This window comes from Varroa destructor, unplaced genomic scaffold (assembly GCF_002443255.2).
Source record: "Varroa destructor unplaced genomic scaffold, Vdes_3.0 BEIS01000001.1, whole genome shotgun sequence".
In the NCBI taxonomy this organism is placed as follows: domain Eukaryota; kingdom Metazoa; phylum Arthropoda; class Arachnida; order Mesostigmata; family Varroidae; genus Varroa; species Varroa destructor.
In genome coordinates this window covers 52,747,493-52,770,497 of record NW_019211454.1, presented here as the reverse complement: position 1 = coordinate 52,770,497, position 23,005 = coordinate 52,747,493, and the positions used below count along the sequence as shown (strand labels likewise).

The 23,005-nt window shown below is 39.1% G+C and overlaps 1 protein-coding gene and 1 long non-coding RNA gene across 6 annotated transcripts in view; one reads left to right on the top strand and one right to left on the bottom strand.

Moving 5' to 3' along the window:
• LOC111247748 (uncharacterized) overlaps positions 1-9,479 on the top strand; it is a 95,064-nt gene extending 85,585 nt beyond the window's left edge. The window contains exons 3-6 of the mRNA XM_022799057.2: positions 2,056-2,274; positions 5,093-5,302; positions 7,001-7,063; positions 8,531-9,479. Coding sequence (XP_022654792.1) covers positions 2,056-2,274; positions 5,093-5,302; positions 7,001-7,063; positions 8,531-8,887 — 849 coding nt within the window. The 3' untranslated portion in view covers positions 8,888-9,479. The remainder of the gene's footprint in view (positions 1-2,055; positions 2,275-5,092; positions 5,303-7,000; positions 7,064-8,530) is intronic.
• Positions 5,147-21,860, bottom strand: LOC111247764 (uncharacterized). 5 transcript variants are annotated; one of them, XR_015319494.1, is made up of 4 exons: positions 21,725-21,860; positions 16,033-16,135; positions 9,987-10,102; positions 5,147-5,280 (listed from the first exon to the last, which is right to left on the bottom strand). It is a non-coding gene; the product is annotated as an uncharacterized LOC111247764 (long non-coding RNA). The 5 variants fall into 5 exon arrangements; XR_015319500.1 differs by lacking the exon at positions 16,033-16,135; XR_015319499.1 differs by lacking the exons at positions 16,033-16,135; positions 21,725-21,860 and adding an exon at positions 12,256-12,337.
• Positions 21,861-23,005: the final 1,145 nt, after the last annotated feature.

The window sequence follows — 23,005 nt, the reverse complement described above, 5'->3', positions numbered from 1 at the left end:
GAACCTGTCTTCGTTAGTTATTGACTCCATGTGTGACGGCCATTTTCTTTGTGCAGTCACGTTCGTAAATAAATTGAAGATTGATGAAATTGCCTCAAGTAGGGATTGTATAGTCTGTCTGTCTATTGCTGTCCGAAGTGGAGACCAGCGATGACGTATTCAAGTCATATTCGCTCGTGCCAATTTCACGCATATAATAAAAAATAATTGTACTTCTTAGGCTTAATACTTTGCCTCCGAATGTTCAATGGGTCGCTATGAAATGGGCGTCACTCGATAATGGCGAAATAAACATTACGCAAATAATAACCCTCGGCGAAAATTCAACAAACGATAGTGATTAACATTTCTGTTCATACACATAATGTTTGCACCTAACGACCTGTATACCACGCGAATTTATACTTGTAAAATACGGCTTTGTGTTTAAGACAAATAAATTTTCAATTTGACGATTTACTACCTTGGGTTTATTCACAGTTTAAACCTCTACGGAGAAAAATTTAATTCGTTATAAGAAATTCTCTATTAACCCCAATTTTTTCTGTAATGGGGCTCTGTTCGTACCTGTAAAGTGAAAAGGAAAGCGCATGAAGATACGATGTTCTCAAAAAGGCCTACTCTGAATAAACAAGCCTGTTTAAATAACGAAGCCTGCTGAAAAAAAATTGAGCTGGGAATTTAGTGCTTATTATCCGCGTCGGCCAAATGCAAATCTTTGATAATGCTATCTATGAAACCTTTTTCATTTATGTTAGAATACAAAATGATAGAGCCGTTGATATATGATGGAGGTCGTGGTCACAAGCTGAGCAAGCTTACTAAGTTTTCGTAGTCTAGTAAGTCGTTAAAGCAAAGCTTCTACAAAGTCTATTTTCGGTGACTTTACTCGTATAGCGTCATTGCTTGCTCTCGAATGCATTAAAAGGTTACATTACGTTTCGGATATACTAATCATCGGAAATTTAATATCGAAGATCCTTGACTGCCGTGAACAAAACAGCAGTTGCGTGGGTTGACAGCTTTTCCCCACTTTTCTAATCCAGCAAACGGTTTTGAATAGGAAAACAAAGTGTTCGCTCTTCTTAAGATTACCGTTAATCGCTGTTATATTTCTCCGCAGGAAAATGAATAAAACGCAGAGTAGACTTGAAAGAATGACAACTGTATGAACTTATTAAGGGTTCAGGTACGTGTCTATTATACTTCCTCTTTGGGCTACTAGTTTGGAAGCGACCCGTATCCGAATACGATGCTCAGTTTTGGCGCCATCGTGACATCGTGGAATAGTAATAAGGGTTCGTCTTAGTGTGCTAAAAAGGGGCGAACACGTCCTTGCATTCATTTGATATGTCCTAAACACTCATTGCTATTGCCACCTAATCCCTACTACCACGCCTCGTGGACATTAACGCAACGAATTCGAATGTGAGTTTTAACCCTCACAAAACCTCGCTAAAATGATTACAAGGGACGTTCCGCAAGGGGAGTAACGGTATTTCGCTGCAGTAGAAAAAATGGCTTTTCTGGAAATCTGAAGAAGTGTGAATGAACCCAATATTGTTCCCTTTATTTGAGTACGACTTCAACTAGAGCTCTGTTTTTAGTTTGATTTTGGCCTGAAGTACTGCAGGAGAGGCTAAATTAGTTTGCTTGTTGTAGTTGTTCGAGGAACGACATTTTTTAGTAATAAGCGGGGTTTATCTATTTAACAGGGCCCTATTTACTAATTGACTCAATCGCACGCTATAAAATTATTTATTATTTTTTTTCTTAATTTTATATTGAGCAGTTCTTCATGGAGGGTTGAAGCGAAAACGGAAAACTGCTATCTACTAACTACGAGACGTTTAACTTCTAGCTAATACTCTGCATTGCTTGATCCTTGAAATTAGCGAAACTAGGCAAACTGATATTTAGAGTTGACACACCGTATTGGCTTTTTTCGAAACAACACAGGGAATCGTAAATTATTCGATAATTAGCAATCCAGTTCCGAGCTTATTTGTGATCGATGCTTACTCAAACATGTTTTTTTTTTTTGAATTACTACAGAGTCAGTATCGATTGAAGCCTGACATCGTCGACCTGCTCTCCTCCTGTAAGATGTACTGTATGGTGCTCCGAAATCTCTATGAGGATTCCGCATACTCCGAGCTAACCTTTGATCAGATATTCACAATGCTCGAGCGTAAAGGTATAGAAATAAAACCGCTCAAAGGTGGTACCAAGGTCACCCCGGCTACGCTCGAAGAGTGCAGTCCACTGAACATGGTAAGGACTATATGTGTGCGTATAGAAATTCCGTATCGGTAGTCCTATTGCTTTATTCTACATTGATCACGTGTTTCCTTTTTCTAGTCAGTACATAGACTGATTGCGTGTAGTGTGTATATGCCATTGTCGGTCTGGTAGCATGCCAAGGTAATAAAAGACACACAAACGAGCCTCCCGGAAGACGTTTCCTGGGAGCGACACACGGGTATCGCTACAAGCGGTATTGATACGGACAACATCTCGCCCTGGTATGACGATACCGACGACAATTCCTAATATTACTGCCACGACCCATAGCAGTACGGAATATAGGCAAAAGAAATAGGCAATGATAACTACTATTGAGATTAAAGGTGACGAAACTGAACGCTCTTACAAAAACTTGGATCCAAGCTGGCATTGAGAAAGACAACCGTGCCCATTGTATAATAGACTTTCCATGTACACATAAAATTCAATAAATCTCTCTATTTGGAATCTTTATGTAAATTGATAACTGTTTACGCGACAGAGCAGCGGCTTATGTTTGTCATTACCGTTTGCCCTCGGTCTCACTTATATGCTCCATGTTTTTTTGCGTTATTGGTCTGTGCACTATTTATTACTTAGAAATAACTTACCGATGGGCAAGCGTATTGCTACTCAATTTACGAGGGCCTGTTACCATAGGCCATTCAGAATAACCTGCGCTCTGAGATGTTCATGGTTTACTTGGACTTCTTTGTGTCCCAGAGCTACCTAAGAATATTGAATTTTACGCATCAAATAGGCGAGTCAAATACATCCACGTTTTATTAGTAGACAGCAGCTTATCGGGTCCTTTTGACTATTAGAAGTGCCTTAATGCACTTACCTTGCAGCCAAAACTTTTCATCTAGTTATCATTGGAGCCACCAATTACATCCTTTGAATTAGGCGTGCTTGTAGTCCTATCGACACCCTGTGTTTTTAAGGTATTTCACCTATTTATGCTGCGAAGATGAGCTACTCTTTTGATGGACGTATGAAAGTTACAATGAAAAACATTCTATGCTGACCTGTCGACAAATGCCCCTCCATAAGTACGCCGAGCAAAGAGTACATTGCGTATACTAAGATAGTACCTTAGTATTTACTTGTAATTATTATATATCTTAGTAGTACTTAAAAGTAATATCAGAGGGAACTGGATTATTGAAATCATTATTATTAGTAGGTGGATCAAAGTAGTAGAAAATTAAATGCTAGATTTTAGATATTCTGACAAGTTACTGCGCGACCGATAGTCTTTACATCATTCGAAGACCTTCTTCTTTCAGGTACGTTTTATTAGGCATCAATCTGGAAGAGACAGGTCCAACCGTAAAGCTGATCTCAGAGCTCTCTTGTTTTGGATGGAAATTTATATCGATTTTATGTCCTGTTGGGTAAACAGCTTTAAATATTTTATACATGGATATTTCAAAGATAAATGGGGGAAAAATTCACGGGGTAAGCTAGCGCTATGGGCATATGATTATATAAGTCCATCAAAAGAGATAAGATTGTAGTCATTTTATCTTTCCGAATAGGCAGAAAGGTTTAGACATAGTCTGCGTTTTGCGCTACAACTGTTGGAATTATTATGTATTTTTTTAATTGAGAGCTTGAACACATAATCAAGTAAAGTTAGCATCAAAGCACGGAATGTAGAGTAATGTTTATATAATAAACCTAAAGGCAAACTTTCTCGTTTAATAAAGCCATTGCTGCTACCAGCATTTATCCGCAGATGGTGACGTTTTTTGGAACCGAGAAAAATTAAATAACTTTATGCTTATGTAATAAGAACAATAGTAATTCATCTTTACTTAAATATTGCTTCTGTACGACAGCCTAGTGAAAGGCCAAAGGACAAGCCCACTTGTCTCATGTGGCAACCGATTCACTGCTGTGAATGAGTTTTTTGATTGCATGCGTCTAAAATGGGTCCTGCATGTTCCAATGCATAACTGCAATGAGATACAGAGATTTATAATAACATCGGAATGTCTAGCTTTTTATTTTATCATAGTTTTTGACACAGTTGATAAATGGCAAATGTGTTGTTTAACGGACGCATTCAATGAAGATATTCAATGAGTTATTTGAATCGCTGTAGCTTCCCGTTTAACCGATTTCTGCACAGACGAGAAAATTCTAGAAAAGTATTTACCTGAATCACCGACAATTGAACATTTTAAACATTCTCTTCAATCTACACTTTCCTTTATATTATCATCCTTTATTTACTTCTAAACTTACTTCTAACTTTTATCCATAGCGCCGCCTCTATCCAATGATGCGATTTCAAATAGAATCACTTTGAGAAGTTTGGCTTATTCGGTTTTGCCACATCTATCTGATATTTGCCATATTTGTAAGCACAAAAACATCAAAACATGTCGAAGTTCACATATCAGTGAAGGTTGATTTCATATGGAATGTCCCAGAGAGGATGTTTTTAGCGGATCGAACGAACAAACAGTAACTATATATTACGCTCTTCGTTATCAATCGTTGGTCTCGAGAGTTAAATAACATAAGTTTGAGTTTTAACAAATTAACTTTATCCAATACGTTGTCACCAAAATTAGAAAAGCGTCTCGTCGCTATTGATTACAATTCTCAAGCCGCGTTCATAACGCGATAAACAACTGCTACCATACAGCGTAAAAAACATATAAAAATATATAGTTGAGTTTTTTTTGCTTTTACAGGGTTTGACGAAAGTGTTGAGTCAGAATTGAAACATAAGGCACCGTTTTTCGACTGATATCTGATTTGATATATGTATTCTGTCTTCTGCTTACTTCAGTCAGCGCATTTGAACTTTTCGGACGGACTTATGGAGCTATTTATTCGCGAAGTACTCATTCCCAGTAAAGTATTCCACGTGGTAGAACGATTTACTCCTTCGGCAAACAATGGCTTAACTGGTCCAGCTTCGGTTTCCTCGTTGACAAAACCAGGTCCACCGGCCGATGCTGAAGACGCTGCTATTCTCTGGATTAACCGAAGTGCACAGGTAACAAAAAAAAAACAGCCAACATCAAAACCCTATCAAGTTTGCGTATAAATATATGTTTTTGTTAAAAAAAAAACTATTATACTTAGGACTAACGAATATAATTGTTTCAGTACGTATTTGGTTATTGCATTTAATTAAATTATTTTCATTTTTTTTCTTACCATGTTCTGCGTTCTTCGCGCTTCGAAAAGTAGTATTCTATTAAAGCCGACTTACCTAACCGTTAACTTGCAAACGTCAGCTGTAGAGGTATCAAGATAAACCGCTAATATACTGAAATAAGACCTCGCAAAATGAAACAGCTGAACATTCTTGTAGGAGTCTATGAAACACCCAACGTCGAACTGGCCTTGTCCATGAAGATCAGAGTTGACATGACATAGCTGATGACGACAAGTTTTTTAAAACACCCGTATTTTCTAGTTGTACTACGGAAGATACGTGCAAATAAACATTTCAAATGATGAGCAAAATCCGATAACATACTGTATGTGTAGCGAGATCCAATAAATATTGTTGCGATGGATATAACTCTGATTTATATAAAGTCCTTAATATATGTATATATAAAGGCAGATCGTGCGACAATGCCGTCATGGTTCTTTTTCGGGATCTAACGCAGTGATACTTAAACCGCTACGATGTAGAAGTTGTCTAGACTTATCGGGTCAACAACAGTCCCAACACCTTTAGAAATTCTAAATTGCTTCTGGTATTATCATTATTCAGGCTAATAGCTGAAATATCGGTCTCCGTCAGTCGTTTTTTTGGCGTATTTACATATGACTCAGAAGGAGAACGAATTATTAACTAGACATGGCCGTCATTTACTGAAGTGATCACTTCCCCATCACGAATAACTATGTATAGATCTTAAACGGATGTAACAAATCGCCGTACGTTTGATCGTGTACATATCGAACGTTTTTAGCTGCATTCCATTTAAGCCAGCTATCTTTACCAGTTCTCGTTTCTTGAACCATTTTGTCTCGCTACCTTTGCTTCTAGCGGTTCCTGAACAGCTTCCTCGAGACTTTAATGGTCTATTTATTGCTGAAGGTTTTCCAAGCTGTCCGCTGCGTCGTAATGCTTGTAATTCCAATACCCAACAAATCGCAGCGGATGTGACATTGCTTATTATATTTATCTATAAGGATCTGTAAACTGGGATGATTTACACCCTGTTTAAAATGTTCGAAGAGTACAAAAATGAATACCTCCATAGTAAACACAAGGTTTTTCAAAAAAATGTCTACCCTGTAATTGGCCTATCTTTCTTTGCTACCGTGACTGGTGCTAATTACTTGAATTTATTGCGAGAATCTGTTTTACCACGCATTAATAAGGATGGCGATTTATATTCCTATCAACACACAACACCGTGTACATTATTATAGGTAAGAGCATTTTTTGATGAGGATCTTCCGAGCAGATGCTATTGAACTGACGAGTTCTATAGAACCTCGTGTGCGTTCGACAATCGACTTTTCTGGAAGGATATAACGATATATATGTATATATAGGTTTTAAAAATTTACTGACAAGTGGTTATCCCGAAAAAGCGGTACACTCAACACAAGACTAAAATTTTTTTAAAAGATCCCTTTCTTCAAGTATCATTAGCAGATGTGTACTTTGTGTCTTAGGAGGAGTTATCGGCTTGTTTGTAGTAATTTCTTAAATCCACTATTGCAGGCACTTCGTGAAAAGGTGCACGCGGAACATAAGGTTATGCTGCCAAAGGTCGTACATGTTCAGGTAAAACCCATTAATTGATATATAATACATACGCCTCCAATGGCCTTTATTCTCAGTCGGTGGTTTTTACCGTTACTAAAGCTAGGCAAACCAAAGAACAAAGACAAAGGTATTTATTTATTTATACTTTTCATTATTATTTTTTTATCTTTTAGAAACTTGTATCCTTGCGTCTCTAAACTAAGCTAGCGATCACTTTGTAGTATTTTTGGCATACTGATTGAAAAACATATGCTAAGCATATATCTTTCATGCCCCTTCAAATATCTCTCTTTAGACACACTTTAAGAATACAGGAACCCTAAGGCTAGCCTATAAGCAAAAACCAGTTCTGTGCTCGCTTAACACGGCTTTTACACTTGAGCCATCACAGACGTGCATGAGCAACATTGAATTTACATTTTTTGTCCTAATAACTTTCACACCTTCAAAGATATAAGCAGCAACTGTTGTACGAATACAAACCGCCGTAAAATCCTGAATTAATATAATCGTCTAGATATCTTTACTGGACCCTCCAACCGTTAGTTGAGTTATGGGCACAGCTTAATATGGTTGCTTTATCTACGGTTGTACGATAAGTTTAAAATGGTTGATCTCTTGTCATAGACAAAGTATTTCCATCTATTCACTTGCCGCCACACAGCGTCAACGAAAGGGGATGCTGTACGACGTAAGCTACGCCAGGCAGCTTCCGAGTAAAAATAGATAACATACTCTGTACAATACAAGACCTTAACAAGAGGAACAAAGCCTGAAAATAGGTCATACAGTGAATGTTTTCTAGGTTTGCAACCAGTCAGCCGTTTCGGTCTCTTCCTTTTAAGACCAATTAAATTAACGAATTACTTATTGTGTCCTGTAAACAACATCGCTTGTTACTAACTTTTTTTAACTTTCTGGCCATGTTGGTCAGTGGCTAACAAGGCTGGCTGAAGGTTCCTCTGAAGTCGGCACTCGCCTCGACTCTCAGAAACGCAAACTTAAAGACTAGTTTCTGATTAGATAGTCGTCTCAAAGGATGGCACAACTGGGCGAGTCCCTCGCCCGCAGCCGTACCAACATAAGTTATTAGTCTGTTTATTGGCAACACCTGGCCAATCTGGCCAGTTTGGCAATTTTATCCTGTGAACAGCAAAGATGTAAGGTGTGTAGCCATATTAATTGCTGTTTTAAGTTGTATGATATTTGGTTTTTTTTATTATTATTAGACTCAATAGCAATGGGTATCAAACCTTGTTCCGAACATAGTTCTCTCTATAAATTGTACTAACTAATTACTGATAATCTAATTACATCCTACAGTGGGTCAAAGAGAGCTATTTAGATAGCGTTTGGCATCTCTGGTATATTGTGTTTCTTTGAAAATTCGGTGAAACGACCTTTATTGATTGGGCTTGCCTGGCCATCACTTCAAGGATAAATCTAACGATTCTAATTTACTCAATGTATAACTGTAATCGGCAGGATTTGTCTGACCTCTCCGACGGTAGTGCGCTGGCCTCACTCATCTCGTTGTACTGTCCCCATCAGTTGCCGTTTCAGGACATCACATTTTCACCCTCGATGTCGCTCAGCGACTCTTTGTCTAACCAGCATCGGGTCAAGGACTTCTGCGAGCGACACTTGCCACAGGATGTTCACTTGGTCTGCCTCGAAGATATGTTGTTTTTGCATGCTGGTATGCGAACAAACGTGTTGGCCTTCTTAGCAGATCTGATGTATCTATTCGAGATTCGGCCTTTCAAAGCTGTTCAAGTACCGGGTGTCGCGCAGTACATTATTGTCAAGCGGGAATCCCGGAATACAGTCACCGAACTTTGAACTGACACAACCATACGGTTTTAGGCTTTTTAAGTAACTCAGATATATAAATAATCTACTCGTTTGACTGGAACGAGCAAATTAAACAAGTTCCCATTTCATAAATTACAAAGCATCAAATAGGGTAAACTGCCAGGGTAATGTTCTGCTTGTAGACAATCATCCTATTTTGTTTCAGTCAGACTGAACGACAAATGCATTTAGTTAATTCACGTTGGCACCGGAGGGTACTCTCGGGGAGGGATAAATGTAAAGCGTAGCATTGTATGGAACGTTACCCAATAAGTTTTATTAAGGGTTTTAAGGATTCAATATTTTTATGGGCCATCAATCATTCAATGTCATAAGGTACCAACAGTACTTTTGGGTTCATCAGTCATGGACATTCATTTTATATGATTAGCTTAGAATAGAGTGGCTGGATGGGCGATTCACCCCCCGTTTATTCATCTGGTTTGTACCCAAAAGCACCGCGTCCTAGACCCGATCTAGATCGTTGGTAGCGATCCAATTGCCATATAGCCACGTTGAATTGTTACTATGATATTAAGTTATTTTTGTTCTGTAAATAAACTCGTCATTTTTCTTTATAGAATAATTTTAATCGGTGTTTTTATTTATAAATGGACGTTTTTTTAGTGCTTTATTGTGTTGCACCTATGCTGAGATCTGTACTTTAAATCTGAATCATAGATCGTGTTACAGATCATATTAACGATTACATACAATTTTGGCCAGTACCATTCAGTACTTATAATAACATTATAATCTATAACAAAATTATAACATTTTTAGGGTAAGTAGAAGAGTTTTCCATAGTTTGGTCTCTTAACGCGCTATGTTGTCATTGCTAACTTTAAAAAGTGTTAAGTATTGTAGATAGGATTGCCTTCAAGTTCCAGAACTACCGTTACCTTCGTTGATTTCCAAGCAACTAATTCGTTTTCTACGATAGTTTTTAACTTTACATAAGTGTAATACACAGCTATAATTGAGAAGTGCAGCTGAATTTCGAAAAATTCAAGTTACGTTAATTATCGATTTACGCCCTCGAGCCGAAATCGTACGCGGGGAAAAGTCAGTTCAATTTGCAACTTACCTTGATGATTCGGACAAGTCAAGGACTTTTCCATTCATTTCGGCTTTTTCCAACGATAAAGCCAAGAACAAGCAATGCGACGCTGCACAGGAATAAGCCGACCACGGAAGCTTTGACTGCAACAGAACTCTGCAAATTATCTCTAGCTACGTTATGCTGCTTCTCGGTTAAGCAATTCGCTTTATTAAGTGGTAACTGATTTCCAAACACCCATATGCGCTTGCCAGCATTTACAAATTCTCACAGCATTTGTGGGCCAAAAAAAAAAAAGGATCCAATGATCAGTATCATAATCGGCAATAACTAATCGCACACTATCCTTAGAATATTGCAGCAAATGACTGTTATGTTGTAGGGTATTCTTTTGGTGCTCTGTCGTTCCAGTCCCATGAAGTTTAAACGGAAAATCTTCATTGGTTAACCTCTCATGGCCATTCGAATCAAATTATACTGGATTTCAGGATGTTAGTATTTTTGCAATTAATAATATATATTGCGCATCTCAAACACATGTATGTTTGGCCATTTAAAGGTAGTTACTCTTAAATAATATTCACTAATAATAAATGTTTAATTTGGTATTCTGTGATACTTCTTAATCTAGCGTGATCCTTCCTTTGAACTCCTATTTTAGAGTACGTTGGAAGCCAGTGGGAGTTAGAATAGCATGCACATCTTAACACTGTCTATGAGCCAATTTATACAACAGGGCGTTAAACAATCGTTTCTACGTTCCATCAGACTCTCGAAATTAATGCTTTGGTGTGGCCTTTTAAAAAATTCGCGGTCAAATTAGTCAAAACCGCTCGAAACATAGAGAGTAACAGGCCCAAGTCAAGACCAGTTCAGCCTTAAATATGAAGCTCTTATTGGTTAGCTACTGTGTGCATATACTTCCTAAGCTTTAGGATGGAATCAAAAAAGTTTCATCCAAACAATTCGTAACCATTCTTCCCAGCATTACTCTAAACCTCGACTTCGGTCCCATCAATAACTGAAATACGAAATTTGTATCCTCTCACCGCTAAACGATACCTGTAAACTGCAGCATAGTTGAGACAAAATTTACCTATAAACTTTATCATATAATAAGTATATCAAGTCTATACTGGGGAGTTTTCAAATAATTGATAAAAGATGAATGAGTACGGTGAATTACAATAATAACATATCAATCGACATGTGTTTGCCCTCAAAACGTAATGTTCTTCGCTCTAATAGACTATAGTTAATGAATAAAATCTGACCGCAGAAGAGGTACCACAACATGTATATGCTTCAGAGCTCCAAAGCCGGCCTAGGACGTTTTAGCATAGGACTGCCACGGCCAACCACTAAACAAGTCGACAAAAACAAATTTTATATTCAATAAGAGATGCCACAAAGCACACACAAATGCTACACGTACGTATGCATACGTCGATATGGAAAAATAAAACAATTATCTTTATGCTCAGTTTCAAGTTGAATTACACTAAAGACGACCCGCGATGATCAGGCTTCTAAATCGAACATTTGATGGTTTCCAGCTTTAAGAAGTCATCATAGTAGATCGTATCTGAGGTTCCTGGCTTTATCTGTCCATCGAAGCCATCGGTCAACTTAGATAGTTCCGACATCGCACATCAAATGATCTATATATAGGTTTAGGGGTGTGAGTTGGGCACAGGAAACTTGTTTTAGGTGTCTGATTAGGAAAGACTCCCTGCTTGCTCCATTTGAATGCATCGATTTTTCCCAAAACGTTCATTTATTAATAGGCACGATTACAACCCTGTCTAAATTTTCCTTGAATACGTTTCTTTTAACAACAAAAAAAGGAAATAACAATTCTAGAAGCACTTAGTACGTTTTCCCACTGGCTTTTCTCCTAAACTACCATAGGTATACAATGTCAATCAACCACAAAGTTCGCCTCAATAGTATATATATATATATTCAGAATCCCTGCCTGACAAGGTGTTCTGTTGTGAACTCTTTAATTAATGCGTCCGTTAGCGTCATACATCGAAGTTCTGAAAACACAGCTGTAGCCTGCTACACGACTGAGTCGTGCGATGACACTCATGAATGGCTCAAAAAAACGTTTACAATATTGCGGCTACCAGAACCTAGTGTCTGCCATATAAGCAAAATCACATTGTGGATTTAGAGCCATTATCGATCAGTGTATTTTTCGTTTAAAATTCACTGTATTTTTGCGGAGGCTACTGCATCGTCGAGGTATGGCTTCTGAAAAGCGTCAAGATAAAATTGAGCCTATACTTACAATGCTAAAAAACAGCCCGACACAGCGTTCACCCGCCGGGATTGATTCATTTGTAAAAGTTACCAGGAGAGGGAAAACGCTACCATCAGAAGCAGACGACAAATTCATTGTAAACAAAGGACAGATAATTGATCATTCTATACATTCATTTTATAGGGGTATGAATCGACGTAGCAGAACCCGCATTCGCTAAATCGTTTTATGATATTTGACGGACGGACGGACGGACAGTTGCATGTCAATAACGCCACTGTGTTATATATATATATATATATACGTATTATAAAACGTGAACCCCTATTTCGCTGCTCAATTGATAAGTTATAATCTAGCCAGCCCGCTCGCTCGCCCGCCCTTCCAGTGACGCTAAAATTCATAGATCGAAAACAGTGAATAACCTAATTAATTACTGCTTAAAAGAAAAACCTACAGATTTTTTCTAGTTCTTCATTGCGGTGGGGTTCTTCCATCTTCGAATGTCTATATCACGGGAAACGTATGTACGGTGGAGGCAAAGTAAGGCGTATTAGCACAGAGAATTCGCTCCTCACGAAGATCGTCGTGACCAAAACTAAACTATTTAGTCAGTTGTGTCATGTTTTCGCAATATGAATCCATTTATACAGCAATCGTGCCCGTCCGATCATCAATAGAAAGGATCGAAAAGCCTCGGGTACTGCTTCGTTATTTTTTGCGAAACCAGTGGATGGGAAGTTGTAAATCTTTTTTTCGCTTTTACAATATCTGAAATATGTATACGTTTATTGACGAATCGGTTGATTTTACCGATTGGACGGAAATTTAGAAGCTGTTAGGTAAATTGAGCCAGTGTAAAGTTTTGTAGATCTACCAAACCAGTAGAGACTCAGTAATTTTTAGCAGTTGATAGGGATAGTAAGTGCATTTGAGTTTTTCTACAGCCGAGACATGGCTGTAATAAATAGGATTATACAGGCTACATGTAGGTCTGGAATTGCGAAAATAGGTTCAGTTTTGCTAGCATAAGAAAGCCTGATAAGCACGTGGTGCTTAATGGAGGTACGGAATTTAATTATGACGTGTAACTTAAAGGAAATTTAAATGAGAGCGCCTTTGTTTCATTATTTATATATTATATATAGGATGTTTCTATTACTATGCAGGTTACATCTCAAAGGCATTCATCGGATATACCAATAACAATAACGCGCATTGCTAATATGTTGCGGTCTAGAGATCATATCGCTCAATAGCATATGTTCTGTGTATCTACTTTGTTCGTATATCTTTAGCCAAACGACTGTGTATCAACGCTAGAAAAATTAGACTCATCACTTTGTTTGTGATGGTGTTAGATACTTCGTATCCTTCGTAAACAAGGTCATGACCTAACCTTGTCTTCCAGTACAGCCCTACCCAATTAGTCTCCCTAAATTTAAATGAAGGGGTATATATATATACATATATATATATATATATATATATACATACACTTTATGCTATCGCGTGACGTTAAAAACTATGCAAAGGTGGTCAAATATTGGGCAGAAGAGTTGACATACCATCATTTAGTATTCCTGGTTTTATAGTTTAATTTAGCTGAAGCGGTCGCTTGCCCTTTTCCTAGCGAAAAAAAATTTAAATCGTTAAATAATAATAATCTCATAATTTTTAAACAAATTTATTTGCATGCGTATATATGCGCCACGTCCCATCATCTGTCGATACTATCATGTTATTATTATTTTTCCATGATGATGAAAAATCCACCGTTGATTTTTTTCTGCGTGAAGCATTATTTACTGCATACTTTGTGATAGATAAATCATAGCCACTTTTCCCCTAGATTATTACAAATCTACTTTTGGGTCTCAGTGGTAGTTGGCATAAATGTTTTCAGCTTTTTTTTTCAAACATAGACCGTCAGTTAATATTACAGGTGCTGAGACAAATCACACCAATAAGGTACAATTGTCGGCTAAATTATACTGGTAGATCGTACTTCTCTCTCGGAGACTAGTTGTAGCTATCGAAGATTGCTTACCGCTAAAAGAAATAGGAACCGGTTGCCATAACAACGGCTAAGCTTTTTTGATTCGAGTTTCTTATGTGTTGAATTTTATCACTTCCAGGCTAGCTTTACATTAATAGGCTAAGTATTTGGCCTGTTTTTCGTATTGGTTAGCAGCCATTTAACGAGACGTTCCTTTTACGTAATACCGCTCGTATCAGAGCTTCTCCATTTGCTCCAGTGGTTGCGCAATTGGCCGTGGAAGGATAGGAAATTTTTCGCGCCATTGCAATGAGATAACGTTACCTCCCATGTCGCGTATCGCTTCCTAGCATGGGGAAAAGGCTTTGCTTACTGCCAGCGAGTGGTAGGTCACGTCTTCAAGATCGACTGAGCGTAAAACGTAGCGATTTAAAGGGGCCTTAGCAATTCTGTAAAGGTAGCTTTAGAATTCCTTATTACCAGGAAAAGGCAATGTGAGGTAATAGCTAGCGCCCCACCGTACCGTATTGTATAGGTTTTAATATTACGAATAATGTTGCTTACAGCCGCACTGGGCCCGAATCCCGAGCATTACATGCCATCCCTTTTGCTAGATTGCCATGAATACGCATTTTGCGTTTCCTGTTGGATTAGCTGCACGATACTTCCCTCCTTTCCCTGAGACTTTAGGGTTGACCTAAAGTCTCAGGGAAAAATCCTAGTCAATTCAGAATTAGATGCCAATGTCAGCCACGATTTAGTGTGAGGAAAGTTCTTCAGTATTCTATGTTTATATTTCGGTAGCGAAGACGAAGGATATGTTGTGGCGAGATTGAGTTCATACCCCAATCGTTGCAAATTATATTGTATATAGTACGGAATGCATATAGAATGATATAGCTTAAGAATATTGATGCTCATTGCATTTTTCTGATCAGGTTGTTCTAAAAGCAATCATCCTGAATCTAAAAGCAATCAAAGAGTGACCGTTCTTTGTTATTTGTCCGCTTTGTATTGATTTTTATAAACTATTCGTAACTGCATTTTTTTTAACCAGACTAATATCAAGAATTTATGTTAAGGACAAAAGTGGTTTGCTTAACTCAAGACGGAATCTGGAGGACGCACCTCACTTCGGTCGGCATCTGAGAGTAATTCGTCTAAAGGGGTCTTTGAAGGAAGACATAAGGCAAACAGCTCATATATTTGCCAAGAACTGCACCTGTTCGACTATACTTAGACGTCTTTACTCAGTGGCGTTTACCCAGCAATGAAAAGTTTGGATGCCCAATAGACTGCGTGAAGGTGCCAACGAATTATTGTTATCATTTCTTGGCACCTTACCTGGCACTGGGAAACACGCAACCACAATGAGGGATTTTTACACGGAATTGTCAAATAGGGCTTTACAAAGAGTATTGTTTGCAAGTCAGCATACAGATAAGAAAGAAATTGGTAACTTCGAAAAATACGACTAAGTTACGCCCAGAGTTAAGTCATGAACCACAAGCGTCCTGTAACCGCAGAACGCTTGGGAAAAGCAAGACTATAAGCAAAAATTTGCGCGTAATTTAGTTACGTTTGGTAGCCTAGACTATATCGAGCATACAGCATTGTATACAAGCAAAAGTCAATCTTCAAAAAAATTCAAAATCGTCAAAGCATCTCTGCGGGGAGTTGAATGGGGAAGGGGAAAAGGGGGCTAATTCGTATCTATCATGTCTTTCAGGCCTCCTCATTATTATAACCTTTTTCGATCAATTCCAAATAAACCAAACAACATTATATTCAGTAGTAAAGCGTACCTTTACTGAATGTTCGAGTGCTTCCACGCTGAAGCTAAAACTGTCTGGCGAGAAAAATGTACACATTTTTTGAGAGATCGACCGGCAAATAGTTAATTTATTCCTAAAATTGAAGTGAAACGCAAAAATTAGAAGTGCTAATCTGCTGACCACATTTTTTTACGTAAATATTAGTCTATCCCTAGTGAAAGACTAAACATATATGGGAAATTAGTCGACCAAATAGCAAAACGTGAATTCGTGGAGAACTTATCGACGCCAAGTTAACTTACTCATATGCGCCTTCAGTGCTACTGTATGTTGAAAACAGCCTACGAATATCCATAGTTGAGTTGTATTAAGCATTGAACGAGTTCGGTTAAAAGATCAGCCGGGCCCTAGAAGAGCAGTGGATTGATCTATTCTAGAAACCATTAATAATATCCGAACGTCCACCTTCACCTGCGCATCTAATAATAGCAATAATAAGTCGTAAATAAATTGTCGTAAGAATAGAGACGAAACACCTGCAAACATCCTAAAATGACCAGTTCTGTATATTAGATATATATAAGATACTTTTGGCTTACAACTTTATTCTAGCAACGCTCTAAGCCAATAAAAGCTAACGTTCCGCCCGATATCGTTTCTTTTACTTCCGGATGTCTTCCCATAAACGCCCATTCCATGGAGCACGACCGTCAAGCTATCCGAACCTGCTACCAACCAAATTAAACTGATCCGAGTTTATAATTCTTCGCATCTTTTATGACATCAATGCACGCACAAAGACTGTCGCCAAACGGTGTCAATGCGACACAGATCGTTTGACACCGAAGGGGTAAGTTTTATGTTCTGAAGAGAAAAATACCTTAATCGTTTTACAGGCAATGGTATTGAGAGCGTATTGTAATCCGTGTTAATATATGCATGAAAAACACAACTTCCAGTGTAGCGTTTATTTCATCGATAGCCGTACGCAATCGCGTTTCCCTTCGATTTTACTTTAAGAAGACGAAGCACGATCGATAGAGGCAAAAGATCATACGGACGATGAAGGGGTACAACGATATTAAATGCAATAAAAATCACGAACAGGTCTATCGATTGGTTAAAAATTCTAGTTTGCCTAATAGAAGGTACTTGAACTATTTTTGATTTTATTGCAAATAACTAATATAAGGACGCTCAAGGCTGCGGAATAACGAGCAGCTGCTTCATACCATCGACGCACCCGAAAAAAGGCTCTACCTGTTTTTACATCCTTTGGGGCTTTTAGATTCATTTTGATCAGCGTCTCTGCAGTCGTTATTTCCAATACAAAGTACAGCAGGCATCGTGTCAGTTGATTGCTTCATAGTTGTTTGCTGACTAATCTTATAATATAATCAGCCTTTCCAGGCCAATCGGGCGGAGTTGTCTAGTCGGCAGAGCCGCATTTCCGAGCACTCTCAATAATAGCATATCAGTTATCGCTGATTCAGATCTTGCTTTGACAGATGATGAAAAATTAGAGAAGGTGAAGAGCCGTAAAGCTATAATCGTAGAAGCTGCTGATAGGATGAGCCAACCGCGTAGACAACAGATCAACACATCGAAAGGTTCTGACATGTTTCTGTTCGGAGATGATGAACATGTTCGTCTATCGTTGATTCCTACCCTGATTCGAATTCAGTGTCCGCTCGTCTTCTGCTCACGACGAGGCATCGAGGTAATGGAAAAGATAGGCAGGCGCATATCATTATGTCCACTGTCAACCGTTCCTTCTCGTCCAATGAACCGCAGGCGGCTTTGCCATCGGAAAACGGAAATAGTCGTGCTATATCCAGTATCTTTACAGACACTTAATGAAGTAGATATACTTTGGAACGAAGCGCGTTTACCGGACAAATTCGGACCGAATCATTCTTCTAAAAGACGGAAAGACGGCGACTGGCCTGAATCATACGAAAACGGATACGCATCAACAGTTTATCGACGAACCGAATGCGACTGAGTGCAAACAGTCATATGATGCTTAAGACAAGGCATCCTTTAGGGCATAAGAACAAGGCAGCGTTGTGCCATCTAATACCTGGCGTTGCTGACGGTAGCTGCGGAATATGGTTCAGTCAATCCATTTTAGTATGGATTGTCTTTTCTCCTCGTTTTTATTGGTATTTGTTGACCATCAAACCAGATGTATGACGGCGGTAAGCAGACGCCCATTGGACGAGCAGTATGTTATGTCTCGGAAATGTTCTAATGTGTAAATATAAATACAAGTCACGACAACAAGTGACACATTGTGTCGGATTGGATTTGCGGCTAAGCACACAGTGGTATCAGGAAGATTAAAGTAGCGCGACGTACATACGGAGAACACTGGCTTTTCCTAAGTATCACTCCGAATATCTTTGTTTTGTGGCTCTTAAGTTTTCTGAAACTGGATTTAGGAAGGTGGTAGAAGCTTATAGAATTCGAATTTTTTACAAAAACTATCTCTTCGGGCCGGTTATCCCGTAATGAGCAAAACTAGCGGGATAGCAGCACTCATTTCGAAGATTTTACAACTGCGGAGTGTAGTGATGTACATAAAAGTAATGGAAATTGGTCGATGAGCTTAACTTAGAGAACTGAGAAGGAGAAGAGAAGGAGTGCGGGTTAGTTGGGGAATGACTTGAATTAGGAGCTGTGAATTGGATGTCCTGTCACATTGTCGTCAAAACGAAACAAAATGTTCTCCAGAACTTGTAGGCAGCTAACTAACTCCTAAAAACCATTTAGTAATAGATAGTATTTATTAATTCTATCGCTAGAAGGTCAGAGACAGATTTTAAGTCATCGGTCTAATTCATTTCATAGTGACCGATTTAACACATATTGCACTTATCTGCATCACACATCCGACTTCAAGTTGATACGCATTTCAGTGTGAAAACAATTATAAAGAATCGCTTGATAGAAGTTCTGTGTTGGCAAAAAATACGCGATCCACGAGTAAACAATTAAGAAAAAGTTCTGTTTCTTTTTCATTTTAGAATTTCTAACAGCGGTAAATCGTTTAGAGTTTCGAGCAAAACAATCGACAAAAATATCGTTCTAGACTCGTGTCCGTAATTGGACCTAATTGTTCTTCGCGTATGTCCTCCTAGGACCCATACGACTTTCTGCGTTCGAACGACGGTACTAAATATTACCGGTATTACTTTGCGATTCGTCGCCACCCGGCGGCGATTTGCGGCGAAATTAAACGAATTTTACGTTCTTCGTATTCCCTGTGCAGGCTGCCACAAAAAACTATCAACAAAGAAAACGTGGCAATATCCATAATGATCTCTTGTTGAGTCTCTCTAAACGAACTGCCAGCAGTATGCCACTGTTCTCCCTGTCTAACGCTTTTACAGCTTGTTTTGTGTGCAACAGACTTTCAAATATCAAACACATTTAGTCGAGCCCCATAAGGTAGAGCTGCGCACTATAGGGAAAAGCTATAGTTTTTAAATGAAATAGAAAAAAAACATCATCATATATCCGCAATCCGTATCCAAAAGCCACATTACTCAGAATGATTTTCATTCCGACCGGTGCCGCCTGCCCCCTTTACTATTTAGCGGTTTCCTAGAGAAAAAGAGAAGCGGAGTAAATGGAAATAGAAAATCATAAAAGTCCAATGCGGGACCGATTGTGGAGGCGTATGGTGACGGTGGAGTGTCATCACAATATATGATTTTGATCATTGTCGAGAGATAGACTTGCCACTGTTGTGCGTATAGGCGGAGACTCGCGATGACTTCATTTGATAGCGTTATGCGAGGTGCCTTTGTCCCAGCCGCACCAGTGCAGTTTGAGGGCGTCAACCTCGGTTACCAGCCAGTAACGCCATCAATTGCAGCAGTATCGGCAGACGAGCATTAATGTCCGCGTAGTATTCGCCGACCTCGAGAGTTCCGAAGTCTGGCAGAGTGTCACAATTATCCGCTTTGATTATGGTCATTTCCAGTGGCCGCATTCAATATGACATCGAAAAATTTCATGGCAGAATAGACAGTGATGCAGGTGTTGTGCTGACGGCATCATTGATCTTATTGTTAATCGTATTGTGTTTGCGCTACGCTGAATTACGTGGTCTTCGTAAGTGCGAATACGCAGTGAGAGTCAGGTGTTTCCTTGTCAAATGCTGTGCATGTGTCGATAGTCATAAGACTGTACAAAATGCTAAGGAGAAAGATTTCCAACTTCACTAGTTGGGAACTCAAAGTTGAAAAAGCAGCCATCATGGACGTATGTCGTCGCATTGCTATGCCTTTGTCATGTGGTTAAGCTTTTTTATCGGAATTCTGTTTTGCAAAGGAGCGTCTATCGCGCGGCTGCAGTTGTTTATGATCGGTACATCCGGCCGTTTTAGGGAAGCGACGGAGGATTTCAAGCCAACAGTGAATAGAGGCGACGAAAAAATTATTCCGAATAGATATTCGTCTATTCATTGAACGAAATACGAGCACGTCAAAAGTTGGTTGGAGCGACGCAACATCGGGATCAGGCGTCCTCGGAGTCACTGTTAGGCCCGGCCCAGAACTGGCGTCTGAACTGACAGGAAATGGCGACCTTACTCTTGTTAAGTTTTACTGTTCAACGATTTTTGTTTTTTGTTAAAAGAGATAATCCATCCAATGTTCTATATAATAGGCAAGTAGTAATAATAATTAGTTGTCGTATTCTGAACATAATTAAATTTAACCGCTGTCACTTAGAGACGATCCTTCATTTTAAGTACACCATTTCCATTCGTAATATTTGTTTTCGGCAGGTAGGTTTGTTTCGACTCACAGGTAAAATATTCCAGATATGCAGAAGTAGAAAATAAAAGTCGTAAAAAAAATAGTATACGGTCTAGTCAATACTGAATATCGAACGGCAAGAATGCCCATTAATGGATGGCAGCCTTCTATCTCGTGCGCCTTATTTTGTTCAGGTATAGCGAACAGGATCAGGAGAATAGCAGTTCCCAAATGATTGTCGACATTTTACCACTTAGAGTATTGGCAAAAAAAATCTCCGCGTCTGGGGATCTTTCGTGCTCTATTTGTGCTATTTACTGGCTAATTTGGTGCGAGCGCAAAATTTTGCGACGCAAATCGGGCTGCGACGTCTTGGAGATAGTTTTAGAGGCATCACAATCGACCTGATGGAAGCAACGGAAAACGTCAATTGGGCTGTATCGATCAAGTTCTAACTTGCGAGTCGTCTGAGCCCACCCAACTACACATAACGAGGAGTAACTTCACGTTTTTGTCGTACCTTACTAAGGCGCAATACTTAGCGAGAGAGCTCTTAAGGCAGCTCATCTTAGATAGTATCGGTCAATATATAGTCTTTATACTGAGAACCATTATTCCAGCCTATTTTAATCACAATAGCGGCGGTAATCATTCGTGAAAATACGTAACGGACACTAACAATAACAAAACGCTTTGACGCTGACTACGCCTGCTACTATGCGAGGGGTGCTTGAGACGTAGTGAGCGGTGGCTATTTGGGCAGGAGGGAGGAGAGAGTACGGCCGTGCAACTGTGCGTCTAGCTATAAACGTACGCAATAGTTTATTTAACCGAATGAACAAATGCGTTTCTCAGGCAGTTTCAAGTTAATATTAACTTTGGCGTTTAAGGCTGGTACACACGCATTAGTTCATATTTTTATAATATAATATATTTTTATATACAATACATACGATTCTGCGAAGAAGCTGTCTTTGGCACATTCGAGTAGACCAGCAATACTGATAAATAACTAGCATTCGTTAGGTGTGCTTATATCATTCTGCTGCAATAACTATTATGTTATGTCTATGACGTTGGCTGTAACACCACCATTGCGTGCACTGTTAGCCAACTCCCCCTCGTTTATTCGGACAACACTAATAGACAAAGCTAGTCCAGTCTGGTAAAACCATTAAGGCCTCGGGGCGTCCCCAACGGCCCTTAATAGCAGACACAATACGGGTGGCTAAACTGCAAAATATAAAGGAATCGATAAAGGTAACGTGTCACAAATGCATAGCCGTCTACGACATATGTGCACACGGATATTAAGCCCAGTAATACTATTCTGATTGCGCCAGACGATGAAGCATTAGGAACAGTATAATTTATCATCGTGTAAATAATTAAACGACTGTCAAAACATTTTGTAGATATCTAACCATGCACAAGAAGGCGTTTGTAAAACGAATGGCTAGATAACTGATTGGTATATTTTGATATAATACAGCGCACATAATCCATCCGCGTCGCCGTGCAAGTAAGTCAAACAGAAGGGCCGCCCCAGGCTACAGAAGGGCTGAATAGAAAAAGGGAGTGGAACTAGATACATACGGGAATATTGTGTGCAAAATGTATTGCGATCATAACAATATATGTATTTAAAAAACCGTTTCAGAAGAGTGCTTCAAACGTCATCCCCTCTAATACCCCTCGGCAGCGCACGTCAGAGACAAGCTGAGGTTGAATGCGAGGCAAGATCTAGCCTCGCAGCACGGGATCATCGCTTATTCGGAACACGTCTTTCTTAGAGCGATGTGCGAGGGAAGATTGCTTCGACAGCACTCGGAAATCGCTTGGAAAGCTAGAGACTCATCCTGTATCAACGGGTAACAGAAAATCGCTGGCCATCTTGCGCCCGTGCAATGGTCATATTAATTCGAATAATCTCTACGAGTAGAAATCGTTTTGTCATTGACAATTATCCTTATCGAAAACCGCAGGCGACTGTATCTCCTTTAGAGCCTGCAATCTGACAGCCAGGCGATTTACGCGTCGGTCATATTTTCCTGTGCCTCGTCATGCTGCTAAATACGATATGTCTAGCTAAATTTAATTCTTTCCTAATTGTATCTGCTTAACGTTAACACCTAGTCTCGTTAGTAACACTTAGTTAGCAAACTTTTATATAGCAAGGATATGATAGTATGAAGGATAAAAGTATAATGCAATTCGCCAACGCAAAAAATATT